General features: G+C 43.7%; 1 protein-coding gene across 1 annotated transcript in view; it reads right to left on the reverse strand.

The window, feature by feature from the left end:
• The window catches only part of LOC309551825 (amine sulfotransferase-like), a 36,795-nt gene extending 16,929 nt beyond the window's left edge, over window positions 1–19,866 (reverse strand). Inside the window, exons 1-3 of the mRNA XM_082252521.1 lie at window positions 19,831–19,866; window positions 19,575–19,746; window positions 6,903–7,111 (exon numbers count right to left, since the gene is read on the reverse strand). Coding sequence (XP_082108647.1) covers window positions 6,903–7,111; window positions 19,575–19,734 — 369 coding nt within the window. The 5' untranslated portion in view covers window positions 19,735–19,746; window positions 19,831–19,866. The remainder of the gene's footprint in view (window positions 1–6,902; window positions 7,112–19,574; window positions 19,747–19,830) is intronic.
• Window positions 19,867–20,555: the final 689 nt, after the last annotated feature.

A 20,555-nucleotide genomic window follows, 5' to 3' on the forward strand; every position in this document is an offset into this window, starting at 1 on the left:
CCCAAGATAAATCCCCCTTTGGTATTTACAGGCGATCGCAAAAAATTTCGCGAATTTAAAAACGCATGTGAGTTACTTTTTTTGCTAAAACCTCGTACCTACCTTACTGATCACATTAAGGTTTGTACTATTATTTCTTACCTATCAAGCGATCCTCGAGCCTGGGCAGATTCTCTTTTTGAGAAAAACGACCAGCTTCTCAACTCCTATGCCTTGTTCCTGGCAGAGCTCACTAGCCTATATGATGACCCCAATAGGCAGAGTACTGCTGATCTTCAGTTAAGATCCTTGAAACAAGGAAGGAGGCCTGTAGAAGACTTTGTCGCAGAGTTCAAGAGATGGACCCTTGATTCAGAATGGAATGATGCATCTCTGAAAACCCAATTTAGGCTTGGCCTATCAGAAGCCGTTAAGGACGAGCTCGCCCGAGCGGATCTGCCAAAAACCCTGGATGCATTAATACAACTCAGTATTACCATAGATAGAAGACTACGAGAAAGAAAGGCTGAAAAGATGGGAATGCCATTATCCGTTTCCTCTCGGAGTCTGGCCGTTCCTATGGAGGTAGGAACCATACGCCCACCGCTATCAACTATGGAAAAAGCCAAAAGACGAAATGAAAATCTCTGCTTGTACTGTGCATCCCCGGATCACAAGATAAACGTCTGTCCCCTAGTCAACAAAAAGAAGGGTGAGTGTTCACATGTCTCTCTAGGAGGATTGACAACTTCATTCACTAACCCCTACATTTCTGTTTTTTTGACATTACAGTGGGACCAGAACAGGATTACTACCAAGGCCATGATTGACACAGGATCTTGTGGAAATTATATGGATATATGTTTTGCTGCTTTAAATAAAATTCCTATTATTTCTAAACTCAAACCTGTCTCAGTAAGTCTTATTACCGGTGTTCCGTTATCCTCTGGTCCGATCACCGATCAGACACAAGCACTTCTAGTCACTATTAACGAGTCTCATAGGGAGACTTCTACCTTCGATTTAATACCCTCACCCCACTTTCCCATTGTGTTGGGACTTCCCTGGTTACACACACACCAACCAACCATAGATTGGAAGAAACGGTCCTTGACCTTCCCTTCTTGTTATTGCGAGGAAACGTGTAACCTCCCGTTTTCCGGGAAGATTCTGTCTGTGGTGACAGATGAGATTGCACCACTATGTTATCAGGATCTTTCTGAGGTTTTTCTTGAGAAAAATGCTCAAACATTACCTCCTCATCGAGACTATGATTGTAGCATTGATCTACTCCCAAATAGCAAATTGCCGTTTGGTCATGTTTATCCTCTTTCACAGGATGAACTTGTCCATCTCAAAACCTATTTGGATAAGAACTTGGAAAAAGGTTTTATTAGACCTTCCACTTCTTCCACAGCAGCAGGACTCCTTTTTGTTCGCAATAAAGATTCAAGTCTCAGACCTATCATCGACTACAGGAAATTGAATGCTATCACAATAAAAGATCGCTATCCTCTACTGCTTATCCCTGAGCTCATTGAGCAGGTGCGTGGATCTACCTATTTTTCAAAATTAGACCTGAAAGGAGCATACAATCTCATTCGAATCCATGATGGACACGAGTGGAAGACTGCATTCAGAACTAGATACGGATTGTTCGAATATCTTGTGATGCCATTCGGCCTATGCAATGCCCCTGCAGTTTTCCAACGATTTATAAACGATATTTTTAAAGACTTACTAGATGTCTGTGTTGTGGTATATCTGGACGATATACTTATATATTCACGGACCCTGTCTGAACACATAAGACATGTAAGACTTGTATTATAGAGATTGCTTGCACATAATCTTTATGTGAAGCTGAAGAAATGCTTGTTCCATAAAGATGAGGTACTCTTTCTAGGCTACATCATATCCAAAACAGGAATCGAGATGGACATGAATAAAATATCCTGCATTCAGGATTGGCCTACACCAACTACACGCAAGGCGCTACAGCGATTCCTGGGATTTTCAAATTTCTACAGGAAGTTCATAAAAAACTTTTCTGCTATTGTGAGACCCCATCGCACAGCTCACTAGCATAAAAATACCATTTAAATGGTCAGAAGAAGCAAATAAGGCTTTCCACTTGTTAAAGACAAGGTTTACTTCCGCTCCCATATTACGCCATCCAGACCCATCCCTCCAATACATTCTGGAGGTAGATGCGTCAAACATGGCAGTAGGAGCAATACTCTCCCAACGACCTACCCACACTTCACCACTTCATCCAGTCGCTTTTTTTTCTAAATCCCTGAGCAGTCCCGAGATAAATTACCCCGTGGGTGAAAAGGAACTGCTTGCTATAAAATTGGCTCTGGAGAATTGGCGACATTTACTCGAAGGCACCCAATTACCAATAATTATATACACGGACCATAAAAACCTCCAATATCTTCAGACTAGTAAAACTCTCTCGCATCGACAGGTACGATGGTCACTATTCTTTCTAAGGTTTAACTTCCTAGTGACCTACACACCTGCAGATAAGAACAAAAAGGCGGATGCACTATCACGACTAACTGAAGAAAACTACTTTGAAATTCCTTCCGTTCCTATAATACCTCACAAACGCATTATTGGAGTTGTCCGTTCCTTGAAGGAAGAGGTTCTGCATGGTATAAGTTTGGATTCACCCCCACCACAACTAAATACTGATGCAGAAGGCTTCCTCTACTACAACGACAAACTTTACATACCACCTACCCTACGCACCAAGATCTTGGAATTATCGCATGATGTGCCTATGGCAGGACATATGGGTATGACAAAGACTTTCAATTTGATTTCTCGGCAATTCTGGTGGCCTGACATGAAAACATCTATACAAAAATTCGTCTCTTCATGCAATGTCTGTGCCAGGTCCAAAATTGACACTACGAGACCATCCGGTCTACTATGCAGTCTACCAATACCCCAAACTCCATGGGAGGTTTTGTCATTGGACTTCATCGTAGAATTGCCTCCTTCCAAAGGATTTAATACCATCTTGGTGTCAGTGGACCATCTGACAAAGATGGCACATTTCATTGCTATTCGCAGACTACCTTCGTCCAAACAAACGGCAGAACTCCTGATGAAACATGTCTTCAGATTACATGGTATCCCAAAAACTCTTCTGTCTGACCGTGGATCCCAATTTATTTCTAAATTCTGTCAAGAACTATGTCACATACTACGGATTGAGCGGAAGCTCACTTCTCCTTACCATCCGCAGACCAACGGACAGACTGAAAGAGTCAACCAATGCATCGAGCAGTATTTACGTTGTTACACTTCTTACCAACAGGATGATTGGTTGGATCTTCTCCCCCTGGCAGAATTTGCCTACAACAACGCAACCCACAGTACGACCAAGCAGAGTCCGTTCTACTTGAACTATGGGTTCCATCCCTCTATTCTCCCTCCACGCATCCTTCCTTCAAATAACCCAGTAGCCTCAGACTATCTTACCCAAATAAAGGATTCTCTGGGTTTACTAAATACTACCATTGCACACGCTCACAGTCAACAAAAGAAGTACTATGATCTTCGTAGAAGACCTTCTCCACAGTATACTATCGGGGACCTCGTTTGGCTCTCAACAAAAAACTTGAGACTGAAGATCCCTAGCAAAAAGCTTGGACCTCTGTTCTTGGGACCTTTCCCAATCAAGAAACTTATTGGAAAAGCTGCAGTGCAGCTTACATTGTCAATGGACCTAAAAATCCATCCCATTTTCCATGTGTCGCTACTGAAACCCCATGTTCCGGACCAAGGAATAAGGCCTAATATTCCACCTCCCCCTCCTGTACAAGTTGAAGGTGGAGAAGAATACGAGATAAAAGAGATTCTGGATTCTCGTATCTACAGAAGAAGACTTCAGTACTTGGTTAGATGGAAGAACTATGGGCCCCAAGACGACACCTGGCTAAACACCTCTGACATACATGCCCCTAGATTAATCCGCAATTTTCATGCGAGATACCCAGACAAACCAGCTCCAGAGGCCTTCAGGAGCAGGCCTTAAGGGGGGGGTATTGTAATGTTCCGGTACCTTTGGTACCCTAAATTACACTTTCCACAAGTGTATGCGCCCCACCATTTACTTTTGGAAAGGTGCGCATACACCTTTAAGACTGGAGCTGTCATCACCCAGCGCCGGACTAGATGGCTATTTAAATCGCCGGTTCTCACTCGCATGTGTTCGTTCAAACACCCTTACCTGGATGCTAACCTTGCTTGAAGCTTCCATGCTTGCAAGCTTACCTCGCTGATGGAACCTCGCTGCGCTGATCCCTGTATCCCGCTACTGGATCATCCGCCTCTCCTGAACCACCCTTCGGCTGTATCGCTAATAGTGCTAAGTACCCCGCAGGGGAATTCTCTATAAACTTATACTAAGCTTACACTATCTAGCTCTGCATAGTAAAGACTGTTTATCACATCTGCATAACTAGATTGCTAGCTCTTGAGACTACTGCTACTTTTCTGCACTGGGTTGATCTCTTTTGTATGTCCACCTGCTATTCTGTCATCTGCTACCATACAACATTGCTAAACCTTCCTGCATCCATCTGCTACTGTCTCACCTTCAAGTGTCTATCACCTACCACCTCCACTCAACCTATCCCTCAACCTTCATCATTGTGTTACCACATACATAAAGTCACTCTAGGAACCAGCTTGCTAATTGTGTGTATTTACTGGCTGAAATAAGACCTTCCACACATGATGAGTCATTGAGGTTGGGAATGGTATCTCAGCATATCTCTTACATGACTACTGACGTGGAACTATTTCTGCAGCTGAAAATCCACACCATATAAGAAACGCAGGAGCGTTACACTGGGGAGCTACAGTTTGTTGAGGGAACCATGAATGCCAACACGTACTGTGACATACTGAAGCAGAGCATACTCACCTCCCTTCGGAGACTGGGCTGCAGGGCAGTATTCCAACATGATAATGACCCAAACATACCTCCAAGACGACCACTGCTTTGCTAAAGAAGCTGAGGGTAAAGGTGATGTACTGGACAAGGATGTCGCCAGACCTAAACCCTACTGAGCATCTGTGGGGCATCCTCAACAGAAGGTGGAGGAGTTTGAGGTCTCTAACATCCACCAGCTACATAATGTCACCATGGATGTGTGGAAGAGGACTTCAGTGGCAACCTGTGAAGCTCTGGTGAACTACATACCCAAGAGGGTTAGGGCAGTGCTGGAAAATAATTGTGGCCACACAAAATATTGACACTTTGGGCCCAATTTGAACATTTCCACTTATGGGGTGTACTCACTTTTGTTGCCAGCGGTTTAGACATTAATAGCTGTGTGCTGAGTTATTTTGAAAGGACAGCAAATTTACACTGTTATACAAACTGTACATATATTATGTAATATATATATATATATATTTTTTTTTTCAGCATTAAATTAATATCATCATTATTATGTGTATAGAGTGGGGAAAATAGTTATTTGATCCCCTGCAGATTTTGTAAGTTTGCTCACAAGGAAATGAAGGGTCTATATTGTTTATCACAGGTGTATTTTAAATGATAGAGACAGAATATCAACCAAAAATCCAGGAAAAACACATGATACAAATGTTACAAATTACTTTGAAGTCAAATGAGTAAAATAAGTATCTGATCCCCACTCAAAACATAGCTTAGTACTTGGTGGAAAAACCCTTGTTGGGAAGCACAGAGGTAAGACATCTCTTGTAGTTAGTGACCAGATTTGCACACATCTCAGGAGGAATTTTGGTCCACTCTTTTTTACAGATCTTCTCTAAATCCTTAAACATCTCTTGACTGTCTCATGACAACTCGAAGTTTCAGCTCCCTCTATAAATTTTCTATAGGATTAAGGTCTAGAGACTGGCTATGCCACTCCATGACCTTAACGTGCTTCTTCTTGAGACACTTCGTTGTTGCCTTGGCGGCAGTGTCGGCCCGTCCATTGGCCCGTACATGCAGGGCGCCGGACGCATGGATTCCAATAGGGGATTTTTTTCTTGAAGCACCTGATTAGAGCTAGAGGCTCTACTAGGGTTCAAAAAAGGGTGGGTTGGGGGCGCAGAGCACTGTGACCTGAGCCCTGAGCCCACCCAGTTGTATGGCAATAGCGAATGAATATTCACTATTGTCACACTGACTCTCCTCCCAGCCAATCAGGAAGAGGGTTGTGAGACCCCTTTCCCAATTGGCCAAAAGAAGAAGCGATCTTACTGTCCAGTGGCCAGGAAGAGGCAGAAGACACATGGCTAGAGGAGCAGAACAGCGGCTCAGCCATCCAGCACTCCCCGGCTCATACAGGAGGAAGGAGGAAGTAAGGAGGCAGACCATTCAGGGGGAGGGAATGTGTTGCCTGCCGATTGACTGACTGACTGACTGATGGGGGACGGGGGGTTGCTTTGGTTTGCCGCCCCCCCCCCCGAATTTCTAAGCACCAGCCGCCACTGCTTGGCGGTATGTTTTGGGTCATTGTCATGCTGTAAGAGGGAGGTAAGTGCTGAGGGAAGAAGGTTCTCATCCAAGATTTTACAATACATGGTCCCGTCCATTGGCTCCTCAATGTGGCAAAGTTGGCCTGTATGTTTAGCAGAGAAACAGCCCTAAAGCATAATGTTTCCACCTCCGTGCCTGACTGTAGGGATGATGTTCTTAGGGTAATAGTCAGAATCTTTCTTTCTCCAAAAGAGCTCAATTTTGGTCTCATCTGACCACAGCACTTTCTCCCAATCCCTTTTTGAATCATTTAGCTGTTCATTAGCATGACAGTACATGTGCCTTCTTGAGGAGGGGGACTCGCTGTGTTTGGAGGAGGAAATATTTTCCCCACTGTATTCTACATAAATTAGAATATTAAAAATCCACCCATATTGCTTACTTTTGCTCTCTTGAACCTGAGATCTTTTGGCATAAGAAAGTAAGGCAGGTGTGATGTGAAGAGGCGGGGAGATTTTCGGCTATTAAAGTCAATGTTGTAAATATTATATTCGATCCATGGAGCTCTGGCCATGTTGTCAATATCTTCTGAACCACTCCTAAGTCCTTCATGAAAGATTAGATTTAATACTTGCCGTGTCCATATTGTACCTGCAATTAAAATTTTAGTAATTTTTTTTTTTATCCTTACAGTATGCATTACTATAATGTCCTTAAACAGTGTAAAAATCTATTATCAACAATTTTAAAGTTATAAGTCATGGCTCCATAATTTTCCATATATATATATATAACACTTAAACTAGAATAAAATAATTTTTTGTAAAAACAGTTCTTAAATAACCCAAATATTTTTTTGAAGACCTAAAACCACAGCTAATTATATTTTCTCTAACACAATTAAAAATAACAGGTCAGATAACAAAATGAGTCATAGCTGGTAGCTACAGTATAAGTGTCGGGAAAATAGATGCCTATGTTAACATTCTGTTACACATGGAAAAACTTTCATTACTTCTAAGTTAAACAATAAAAGCAACCTATACATACTGTATATGAACTGTGGGACACAATGGAGTTACTATACTAATGGCAAATAGGTTTTTCACTGTGTCATTTTCCCCTAGCTTAGTAAATGAGTTGAAGCTTGGCTAACTTTTTTTTCCTTTTCCTTGCAAGTGATAGGTTTTACACTTTGCAAGGGAATTTTCCCTTAGAATAGTGAATGCTGTGAAAATTCACTTGCAAAGCATACCCAATTTACCTTTAGCAAATCCACCCAAATATGTAATCTCTGTGATAAAATGCACCTGTCAGATTTAGTATGTCGGACATATACAGACACAGCATAAATGGCTGAATTAACAAAGATTCGATGTACAAACTAACTTCTAGTATCTTAGCCTTTCAAGACATTTTCACAATATTATAAAAATGACTTTACAGCTTTAATTTTACCATCCATTTAATTTACAGTGCATCCGGAAAGTATTCACACCGCTTCACTTTTTCCACATTTTGTTATGTTACAGCCTTATTCCAAAATTGATTAAATTCGTTATTTTTCTCAAAATTCTACAAACAATTCCCCATAATGACAATGTGAAAGACATTTGTTTTAAATCTTTGCAAAGTTATTAACCACTTACCGCAAAGTGACGTAGCCCTATGTCGGCAAATTTTGCGGTAGTATACCGGGATGATGCCTCTAGCTAGAGACACCATCCCGGTACCGTGGTTTAGAGCTGACGGTCGGCTTTCCGTCGGTAATAAAAGATGCGGCTCGGGAGCCGCTCGATCGTTACCCAGGTGAGCGGGAGGGGATGTCCCCCCCCCCTCCCGCCGCCTTCCGTGATTTTGCTCGGGGCTCCCGTCCCACCGGGAGCCCCGAGCACCCAGCCGGCATGTCCGCCGGCTGGATGGAGTCCCGATTTGATCGGGTCTCCGATGACGTATCCCGGAGGCGGCGTCCATGATGCCACTTCCGGGTTACTGTGCTGCAAAAGGCGGCAAATTTAAAAAACAGCTGTATGCAAAAACGTAGTTTTCGGCGTTTTGCATACATGGAAGTGTAGTGGAAGTGTCGAGGGTCTTTTAGACCCTCGATCCCTCCATAAAGAGTACCTGTCACTGCATATTGGTGTCACAAGGGATGTTTACATTGCTTGTAACAGCAATAAAAGTGATCAGATTTTTTTTTTTTAAAAAACCTGTAATAAAGTTAAAAAAATATAAAATAAATAGGAGAAAAAAAAAATTTTTAGCCGCCCCCGTCACCGTTAGCTCGCGCACAAAAAAAAAACATATACGGAAGTCGAGCCGCGAATGAAATCGCTGTTCAAACCACACATGTGAGGCATCGCCGCGATTGCCAGAGCGTGGGCAATAATTAAAAAAAAAGAGCTACACTCTAACTCTAAACTGGTAACCGTTAAAAAAATTTAAAGCATCGCCTATATTTACCTTAGTTTGTCGCCTTCCCACGGGGGGGGGGGGGGGGGGTCGCAATTTTAAACTGTAACATGTTGGGTATCTATTTACTCAGCGTGACATCATCTTTTACAATATACAAAAAAAATGGGCTAACTTTATTGTTTAGTATTTTTTAAATGCAGTGAAATGTGACTTTTCAAAATTTTTCCAAAAAAATGTCGTTTTAAAGACCGCTGGGCAAATACCGCGTGACAAAAAATATTGCAATGACCGACATTTTATTCTCCAGAGTCTTTGCTAAAAAAATATATATAATGTTTGGGGGTTCTAAGTAGTTTTCTAGTAAAAAATACTGGTTTTAACTTGTAAACAAAAAGTGTCCTAAATAGGGCTGGGGCTTAAGTGGTTAAAAATAAAAAATAAAATAATCACATGTACATAAGTATTCACAGCCTTTGCTCAATACTTTGTTGGAACACCTTTGGCACCAATTACAGCCTCAAGTCTTTTTGAGTATGATGCTACAAGCTTGGCGCATCTATCTTTGGGCAGTTACTCCCCTTCTTCTTTGCAGGACCTCTCAAGCGCCATCAGGTTGGATGGGGAGCATCGGTGCACAGCCATTTTAAGACCTCTCCAGAGATGTTCAATTGGATTCAAGTCTGGGCTCTGGCTGGGCCACTCAAGTACATTTACAGAGTTGTCCCATAGCCACTCCTTGGCTGCGTGCTTAGGGTTGTTGTCCTGTTGGAAGATGGATCTTCGCCCCAGTCTAACATCCAGAGCGCTCTGGAGCAGGTTTTTAAAAAGGATTTCTCTGTATATTGCTGCATTCATCTTTACATTGATCCTGACTAGTCTCCCAGCTCATGCATTGAAAAACCTTCCCACAGCATGATGCTGTCACCACCATGCTTCACTGTTGGGATGGTATTGGCCAGGTGATAAGAGGTGCCTGGTACTGATGAGCTGAACACCCCCCTGTTCAGTTCGCACCAGAACACTGCGAACAGGGGAAAAGTTTGTTCGAACAAACAAACTCCATTGAAGTCTATAGGACTCGAACGTCAGAAATTAAACGTCCTCATTTTGAAGGCTTAGATGCAAGTTATTGCCCAAAAAAGTGTATGGGGGTCCAGGTACTGACCTGGGGAACATGTAGCAATGCAAACATTTTTTTTAAAAAACATCTTTTTAAAGGAGCAGTTATTTGTAATGAGGCTTAAAGCTACTTTAATGTGCCTGTAAAGTAGCGCATCTCTACGATGTATGTAGCCTGCTGCAGCAATACTGACACTTCTAAAAGAAAAAATGTCATATACAAATATACATACAAATTTCAAATTGCATGTACTTGTCATACACGTGCAGAAAAATTGGGCCTTGGTTGTTGGTGGTGCCTGAACACCCCAAGCCCTCACAGTTACTCTTGCTGGGCACAGGAATGGGCCCTGCTGCTAAAAATTCCATACAAAATGTAAAAATCACATGTATTTGTCATACAGGTGCCAAAAATTGGGCATTTGGTGTTGGTGGTGCCTGAACACCATAACCCCTCACAGTTACTCTTGCTGGGCACAGGAACGGAAAACACTGGTAAGAATTCCATTCCAAATTTGAAATCGCATGTACTTGTCATACAGGTGCAGAAAAATCGGGCCTTGGTTGTTGGTGGTGCCTGAACACCGTAACCCCTCACAGTTACTCTTGCTGGGCGCAGGGCACAGGGACAGGGCCTGCTGTTAAAAATGACACACAAAATTTACGTTTTATGCACCTGTCATACAAGTGCAGAAAAGTTAGGCCTTGGGGGTTGTGTTGACCTAAACCAAAAACATTGTTGGAAGCTAGCAGAATCAAGGTTGAGGAATAGGATAAGCAACATTTGCAGTCTTCAAGGGATGGCAGACCCCTAGCAAATTCAATCAGTTACATCAGCATCAGGGGCTTGATAGTTGCTGTTTATCCAGGACTGATTCGTTTTGATAAAATTCAGCTGGTCAACAGAGTCTGTGGACAGACGCACTCTTTTGTCCCTTACAAAACCTCCAGCAGCACTGAACGTCCATTCGGAAAGCACACTGGAAGCAGAACAGGCCAGTTGCTCCATTGCATATTGAGCAAGTTCTGGCCAGTGGTCCATCCTCAAGACCCATTAACCCAGTGGATGCTGACTTGGAAAGGTTTCCAAGTCTGCTCTTGCCCCTAGATAATCATGCACCATATGATGGAAACGCTGTCGATAGTTGCTTAAACCTAACAGCCCTGGGTGCTGCTGAGGACTAAAGAACTGTTTAAAGGCATCGGTCAGCCGGACACCTTCTTCAACACTTCTCCTTTGGCTGAATGATGCCTCAGAAACACGTCCAGAGAATGTTAACCTCCCAGTGTCTGGAAAGGTATTACACACATTTTTTTCAAGGCCTCCTCAAGATGTTTCATTCTCTGCTCCCTCTGCAAAAGCAGGATGAGCTCTTCAACTTTACCCTTGTAACGTGGATCAAGAAGGGTTGCCAACCAGTAATTATCCCTCTCCTTGATAGCACGAATCCTCGGGTCCTTTCGCAGGCTTTGCAGAATCAGGGAGCCCATGCAACGTAAGTTTGAGGAGGCATGAGCTTCTGAGTCCTCTGGGTCACTAAGGATGACATTGTCAGGAGCAACCTCTCCCTAAACACATAAAACTCCTGGGGTTTCTGGGAAATCAAAACCATCCCTTGAAGACTGCTGTATGTTATCCTCTACATCCATGCTGCCACAATCCTCCTCCTCCTCCTCTTCCTCCTGTGTGTTTTGTGTCCCTGCAGGCATGATATCTGCATAAAGGGGGCCTTGTGAGGAAAGGAAGTCCTCCTCTTCCTCCCCCTGTTCAGCCTCAAGTGCCCTGTCCATGATTCCATGCAGCGTGTGCTCGAACAGGTAGACTAGAAGGATAGTGTAACTGAAGCATGCATCGTCCTGGCTCACCATCCTTGTCGCCTCCTCAAATAGTGACTGGACGGTGCATGCATCCTTTATCAAAAGTCACTGGCGTGGCAAAAAAAAAGCCAAGCTCCCCTGACCCTGTCCGTGTGCCATACTCACACAGGTACTCATTGATGGCCCTCTGCTGCTTGTGCAGCCGCTACAGCATTGCCAATTTTGAATTCCACCTGGTGGGCATGTCACAAATGAGGCGGTTGGTGGGCATGTTGAATTACCGTTGAATATCAGATAAGCGAGCACTGGCGTTGTATGAACGCCGGAAATGGCCACAGACTTTTCTGACCTGCCTCAGGAGATCTTGGAAGCTCGGGTATCTGGTCAAGAAACACTGCACCTTCAGATTCAGGACACATGCCAAGCATAGAACATGTGTCAAGTGTCCCTGTCAGAGGGCGGAGAGAAGGTTGGTGCCATTGTCGCATACAACCATTCCTGGCTCAAGCTGTCGTGGTATCAACCATCTCTGAGCCTGCCCCTGCAGAGCTGACAGGATCTCTGCCCCGGTGTCACTCCTATGCCCTAGACAGACCAACTGAGGCACGGCATGGCATCTTTTAGCCTGACTGCTTGCGTAGCCCCTTGAATGCTTAGGGAGCACTGCTGCTTCAGAGGACAATTGAGCAGAAGAGGACATGGAGGAAGAAGAAGGAGAGGAGGTGGTGGAGTAGCCAGATGTGGCAGAACCAGCACCAGCTTTTTGGAGGCGTGGTGGCAAAACAAGCTGCAACACTGAACTCTGTCCTGCATCCTTCCCGGCTGCCAGCAGAGTTACACAGTGCCCCGTGAAGGAAATGTAATGTCCCTGTCCATGCCTGCTGGACCAAGAGTCAGCAGTAATGTGAACCTTCCTGCTGACTGCTCTTTCCAACAAGGCCAAAACACTACCTTGCACATGACGGTAGAGAGCCGGAATGGCATTATGTGAAAAGAAATGTCTTTTTGGTACCTGCCACTGTGGTACAGCACATTCCACAAATTCGCGAAAGGGAGCAGAGTCTACCAGATGAAAAGGCAGCAATTGTAGTGCTAGCAATTTGGCCAAGCTAGCATTAGGACACTCAGCATGTGGATGGCTGGGACAGTATTTCTTTCTACAGTTCAGCAACTGGGGTAGTGACATTTTCCTGCTGCTCAAATCAAGCGGTAGTGTACTGCTAGCAGATTGGGTGCAAGTCTCTGTGGCACTCATTGCTATACCATCATCCCTCTCAATGCAGGTTTTTGAGAAGATATGAGGTATAGTAGGGTTAGAGATCACAGATGAGGAGCAAGGTGATGTATGCTTGTTTTGATCTTGTGGCTCTTTCAGGTGCTGTTGACAATGGACTGCATGGCAGGTCGTCATATGCCTTGTCAAGCATGTGGTGCCCAAGTGGCTGGTTTTCTGGGCATGCTTGATCCGCTTCAGACAGATGTTGCAAACAGCAACGCTGCGGTCTACTGCACATGTGCTGAAGAAATCCCACACTAATGAACTTTTTGAAGTCCGCAGGGAGTTTGCAGCACCCTGCACCTGTGGAGCTCTGTGCTGTGACGCAATAGGTTGGCTACTCCTATGGCGGCCCCTGGAGCACATCCTTGCTCGTTGGAGTTGTGCCTCCTCCCCCCCTCACTTTCCTCCTCTATCAAGTCAGGCACCCAAGTACAGTCAGTGACCTCATCATCCCCTCCCTCCTCATTACTGGAGCAAACTTGGCAGTATGCTGCAGCTGTGAGAACATGACTGCTAGTTTCCTGTCTGTCATTGTTTGTCACCCCCTCTCTCTAGGCTCATGTTATTCCCTTCATCAACCTGGGAATCATCATCACGGCATTCAATTTGCTGCTCATCCTCCAGCACCATGTCACTGACACTATGATCGAATAGTTCAGGTAACTCCTCCGTGCATGATTGTGGGGCGACAGAAGGAGTAGCTGTAGAGAAGGAGCCTGTGGAACTGGCCGCTTTGGCAGCTGCGGTGGAAGGCAAACTAGCAGGGTTGAGCTCGGGCGTGTTCGAGTTTGTACGGGGGCTGACCACCGCAGTAAATAGTTGTGCGGCGGTCGGCAAGCGGTTGACTGTGGAACCTTAATTAGACAGGTGTGTGCCTTTCCAAATCTTGTCCAAGCAACTGAATTTACCACAGGTGGACTCCAATCAAGTTGTAGAAACATCTCAAGTATTATCAGTGAAAACACAGTGCACGCTAAATTTTGAGTGTCAGGGCAAAGACTGTAAATACTTACTATATGTACATGTAATTTTTTCATTTTTGAATTTAAACATTTTTTTATTTTTAAATTTATTTTGAGGAAAATAATTAATTTCATCCATTTTAGAATAAGGCTGTAACAAACAAAATATGGAAAAAGTGAAGCGTACTTTCCGGATGCACTGCATCCAAGGTTCAACCGACTGTACATGTATTAGAATAAATAGATTAAAGCCCCGTACACACGTACCGATCGTCGTCATACAAACGTTTGTCTTTTGTCCCCGGGATGTCGGTGTCTGTTGAAAAGTGCAAAGACTGCCCAAGAATTTTGTCCGCCGACTACAGCCGACTGCAGAAGTGATGTCATGTAATGGTTAACTTTCCCTGTGTTTTTTCTTTTCTGAGCATGCCCAGTCTTGCAAATCTGCGGTCTGTCGGCAGAATTCTGTACTGACTGGCGAACAATCGTCCGTTCTGGTGTCGGCATACAAAAATTTTTATGTTTGCAAGAAAGACTCTTGTCCGCAGAATGTGCGCAGACAGCTGTCGGAGGCACCATACTAACAAGCGTACAATCGGCAGATCTTTCGTCCGCCGACGTTTGTATGCCGACGATCGGTACGTGTGTACGGGCCTTTAGTGATGCTGAGACAATGTGGATTCACAGACTTGGTATTCTCTATGGCTTGAATGAATGCATTGAATTAATTCAAGCCATCATATGCATGCAATCACTCTCTCTTTTTTAACTTTTCTTTATTATTGTGTATGTATAAAGTATTTGCACACGGATTTATCACTAAAGGGCAGCAGTTCATTAAATATTCACATTTTTGTTCCCTTCATAAAAGCCCTAGATAATACCGCTAGACAGTTTTTTTTTTTTTTTTAAACACAAGTTTTTAGCATATTATAAAAAAAAAAAAAAAAAATCAGGTGATGACTACTGTGCTACCTATTGGTGCTTGCAATAGTGATATAATACCTATAGAGTGATACTGAAATAAAAAGGATGGTTGCTGCAACACCTTATGTGTTCCCACATTCACGCTAGATAGATTAATCAAATACTGTATAAATGTCGCTGCTCAGTCCATATGCATACATATAATGTGAAATATACACCTTTAAAGAGCAATGTGATAAAACATAAAAATCAAACATGAGATGAATAAATATCCCATGAATCTCAAGTGCATCAAGATAGATTAATATTGCTAGAAGATAGTGTCCAGGTGAAGTTGGATATGAAATCCACTTCTGTGGTCTGCTCCCATTCAATGTAATCGTTATGAGCAAATGTTGTGGGTGGATGTTAATGCACTTGAGATTTATGCGATATTTATTATTCATATGTTTGATTTTCATGTTTTCTTCACATTGCTCTTTGAGGTGTATATTTCACATTATATTTATGCATATGGACTGCGCAACGCCATTTAAATTTAATTGCCATATTGTGTCTAATATGTTTATTTCCACTTGGATCGCCAGTTCCATCTACTGGCTATAATGTACTATTTTTCCTAATGAAGTATTTAAAAAAAAAATACCTTATTATGGCCATGAGATGGAGCTGACGATCATTAGAAATAAACATATTGGACAAATATACATGAAGGCTGTGCGAATGCTGGAGCTATTCGAACAGAGAATATTGGGGACATTATTTTACAATTTATATTAGTTTTCACATTGGTTTAATAATATTTTTTGTTTTCTTTTCAGCCTGTACCAGCTTTCCTGCAACTGCCTTGGACACATCCTCCTACTAAGAAACACGCCGTAATAACTTCCTTTTTATGGAGTGCACCTCTGTTTGGAGATTGAATGCACACTGGCTGACATCCGTCCCATTTCTGCTCACAGTTGCAGCACTGCTCTCCATCCAGAACATGAAGCAAAAACAGGTAGAAACTAGCAAGGCTTATATTTCAGTTTATTATTTATTTTACCTCTTACAAGGCATCCTTGCAGTGAGGCACTAGGTGCATGTACTTGTTAATCACACAGTTACCCAAATGTCAGTGCTATTACGTTCTGTTCATGGCATACTGTAGACTAGGGAACGACCGATTATCGGCAAAGCCTATTATTGGAGGGCCGATATTCACTTTTCCCGATATATCGGTATCTGCCCCGGAACTTGCCGATATTACCAATATTGTCATGAGGTCATTGCGTATGTTGCGCCACACTCCTCCACACAGGGCCTAACCTTCTGCCTTCTTAGGCCGCCTCCCTCACCTTGGACAGCCTCGTCTGGAGTCGGGACTAGTCTCTCGAGAGTGTATAACACAACCATACACCCACCCACAGCAGCCCTGTACCAGCCAGCCACAGGCACTGTACCAGCCAGCCACCCACAGGACCTGTACCAGCCAACCAGCCAAAAGGCACTGTACCAGCAAGCCAGACACCAACAGGCCCTGTACCAGCCAGCCACCCACAGCCCCTGTGCCAGCCAGCCACCCACCACAGGGTGCCAGCCAGCCATCCACCCACCACAGGGGGCCAGCCAGCCAACCACCAAAGGGTGCCAGACAGCCAACCACCCACCACCACAGGGTGCCAACCAGCCAGTCACCCACCACAGGGTGCCAACCAGCCAGCCACCCACCACAGGGTGCTAGCCAGCCAGCCACCCACCACAGGGTGCCAGACATCCAAGCACCCACCACCAAAGGGTGCCAACCAGCCAGCCACCCGCCAGAGGGTGGCAGAGCAAGCCACCTACCACAGGGTGCCAGCCAGCCACCCACCACAGGGTGCCAGAAAGCCAGCCACCCACCACAGGGTGCCAGACAGCCAGCTATCCACCACAGGGTGCTAGCAAACCAACCACCCACCACAGGGTGCCAGACAGCCAGCCACCCACCACAGGGTGCCAGCAAGCCAGCCACCCACCACAGGGTGCCAGACAGCCACCCACCACCACAGGGTGCCAGCCACCCACCACAGGGTGCCAGCCAGCCACCCACCCACCCACCACAGGGTGCCAGCCAGCCAGCCACCCACCACAGGGTGCCAGACAGCCAGCTACCCACCACCACAGAGTGCCAGACAGCCACCCACCACAGGGTGCCAGACAGCCAGCCACCCACCACAGGGTGCCAGCCACTTATCACCACAGGGTGCTAGCCAGCCAGTTTTTTTGGACCCTATATTAAATTTCAGTAGTGTCTTTCAAATTTCAATGGAGATGAATGCAAATAGAAAAAGTAAAAGTGTGATCTGGGACTATTTCTTGTCTCCATCTCCAGGAAAAGCAGCAGTGTGCAACACATGCATAAACAATGTAAGCATGGGATCAGCAATTGCAAAAACCAAAAATACGTCAAATCTTTGGGCCCATCTAAGAGTTCATCATGTTAAATTATATCATACAGCACAGAAAAAACACAATGAATCACAAGATGAAATACCAGTATCCCAGGCAACAATAACAGATATGTTTCAGAAAAAAACGGGTGGCTAAATTTTGATGGAAGGTCCTAACTGCTGGACAGAGTAATCACAGAGATGATGGTCACTGATAACCAGCCATTTACAATGGTGTCTGACTCTGCATTAAGTGGTTGATGTCCATAGTTGAGCCAAGGTACACACTGAAGAGTGACAAGTACTATTGAACCAAAATGCTGGGAAAGATTCACCAAAGGGTCGTTGAGAAAGCAAAGGCTATGCTGAAACCAGAGAATGTTGGCAACTCACTCTCATTCACGAACTGCTGTTCAGGACAAACAGAGTAACTAATGAGTCTTACATGCCACTTCATTGACAGCGGAAGGACAAGAAGGCATTTGGTGTTGAATACAAAAGTGATGCAAGGATCCCACACTGGGGAGTACATTAGAGAAAGGTTTCTAGGCAAGCTTGAAGACTGGGGAATCACCAAAGATGAGTGATGCTTGTGCTTCGAGACAGTGGAGCGAACATGGTGAAATGAAGCTTGCTGAAGTGTCAGACCTAAGTTGCATGGCACACACCCTCCAACTTGTGGTAAATGATGGTCTGTCAAACCAGAGAGCTTTGCTTGATATAATTGGCATGCTGAAGAGGTGCACAGGCCATTCCCACCATGCAATCCTTGCCAAGCAGCGACTGAGGTGCATTCCGGAAGACCTTGGTCTACCCAAAAACAACTTGATTAACACTTTTCCAACACGATGGAACTCAACACTTCACATGCTGCAAAGAATGCTGGAGCAGAAACTAGCTCTTACCATATATTCAGGTGAATATGGAGGATATTCTTGTCCTACTGCTGATCAGTGGGGCATTGTAGCCAATGTCATTAAGACCCTCCTCTCCATAGAGGAAGTGACACTAGAAGTGAGTCATTATGACTCATCTGTGTCATCTGTCATCCCATATGTGAGAGTGCTGAAGATGCTTCTTCAAGAGAATGAAGGACCCAACACACATGGCACTAAAACATTTAGGCAGGCCATGCGAGACAGCCTCGTCAAACGTTTTGAGAAGCATGAAGAGAATAAAAATGTTCTGCTTGCATGTCTTTTGGATCCTCGATACAAGAATCACGCTTTCTCTTCTGATGACATATTGGCCAAGGCAAAACAATGGCTAACAGAAGATATTCAACAGGAGGTGCAAAGGTTCCTGTCGAAAAGACAAGTCAGGAAGAGCAGGTTTCTAATCTGGAAGAGCAGGATGCTGCAAAAAGAGAAAAATGTCCAAAAAGACAATGGACAGAAGAGAAACTAAATCATGGTCGAATAGATGCCATGTTCAGTGTTTTATTGGGGCCTCATGCAGAGGATTCTTCTGAATCTGCAATAATGACCCTGGATGATGAACTTTCTCTATTTGAAGGAACCAGTAATTAATAGAACAACTGGTGATCCTCTTCAGTGGTGGAAAGAAAATGAGTCACGCTACAAAAGACTTGCTTCCCATGCTAGAAGATACCTTTCTGCTTCGGTACCAAGTGAGCGTGTTTTTAGTGAAGTGGCAGTAATATATGAAAAAAACAGAAAGCGTCATGCACACTGCATGTTATAAAAACACCAGTAGCGTTATCTGTAGAAGGCTGTAGCTGTAGAAGGAGATTTTCAGAGTTTTTGCAGTAGTGTTTTCTTTAGCAAAACTATACTCTCACAAAAGCTTATGGCTCACAAATGCTGATAAACACTGAATAGCCCTGAATAGCGTTTTTTGGGCATTTTTTCAGCTTTTATCAGAGTTAGAATGTTTTTACAGCTGAAAAACTCCTCTTAAAACCCACTAGTTCTGGGTTATTTTCCAGCCAGAAAATGGCCCTGCCAAAAATGCTGATAACAGCCTATGTGTGCATGGACACAAAGGATAACATGCTGGAGAGTTTACTGGCTGCAGAAGAAAACACACGAAGCCAAAAACAGCTGGTGTAAAAACATCCAATGAGCATGAGGCCTAATAATTATTGTTGCATTTAGTGCTACTCAGTCAATGGTATTAATAATAATAATAATAATAATAATAATAATAATAGTAATTACCTGACTTTGGATATGTGACCAAGAACACATCACTGTCTCTAATTTCCATGTGTTCCAATGAATCTATGATTTCAGGTGTTGTGAAGCCAGTCATAAAATAAATGCCCTTATACTTGAATAGAAAAGAATTCAATGCCTCTTCCAGACCTTCTTGTGCCATTGTAGTAAATCGACCACTTTCAAAAATTGTATGAGTTTAGATAAAGCAAAATGACAATGTAAATATTCACATCACAGTATTAAAGAGATGATACCTTTCTGCTCTCTGATCTTATCTCTTCACTCAGTGTAGCACACGTCTATAAAATACAAGGGGTCACAAAAGTTGTGTTTATATAAATCCTGGATGACTACTGTGCCAACTGCCCAAAAAAGAAAACTTTTTGAACTAATCTGAACCCTGTACCTTTTGCCTTTTAATAACCTATCAAATTCGCAACAGTAAAACATATGACTGGCTAAGTCAGGTGTAATCTTCACGGTAAAACTGCTAGAAATGTTTGCAGTCTTTATTTTCAATGCTCTAAAGCTTGGATTTCAAGTTGTCCTTGTACGTTCCTAAACAGCAAAACAATGTGATGACAATTAACATTTTTGTTACTGCTATTATCCAAAACAGGATATGTCCTGCTGTACTGTCATCGTCATCTCCAATGACAGCAATTTACCACCAAAGACTCTCCCATTGGAATGGATGCATAAGTCAAGCACCTGGTAACAAAGTGAAAGCAGTTTAGAGAGGCATGTTGAGGGTTTTTAGCTAATAAAGATCATAAATAGCTTACAGTACCTGCTGTTGTTAAAGGTAAATGGAGAAGTAGGGCCGAAGTTCTTTTCTCCTGGGATCACCTTATTCTGCACTCCTGTGACCTGTTTACAGCCAACAGCAGGCTAAAGCTCACTGATGTCATAGAGCTGGTCCAGACTCATGATGGATCCTGACTTTAAAGTTGGGATCCACCCAGATGCCTGAACTGTTAG

This window comes from Pelophylax lessonae, assembly GCF_965119305.1.
Source record: "Pelophylax lessonae genome assembly, chromosome: 3".
Taxonomy (NCBI): domain Eukaryota; kingdom Metazoa; phylum Chordata; class Amphibia; order Anura; family Ranidae; genus Pelophylax; species Pelophylax lessonae.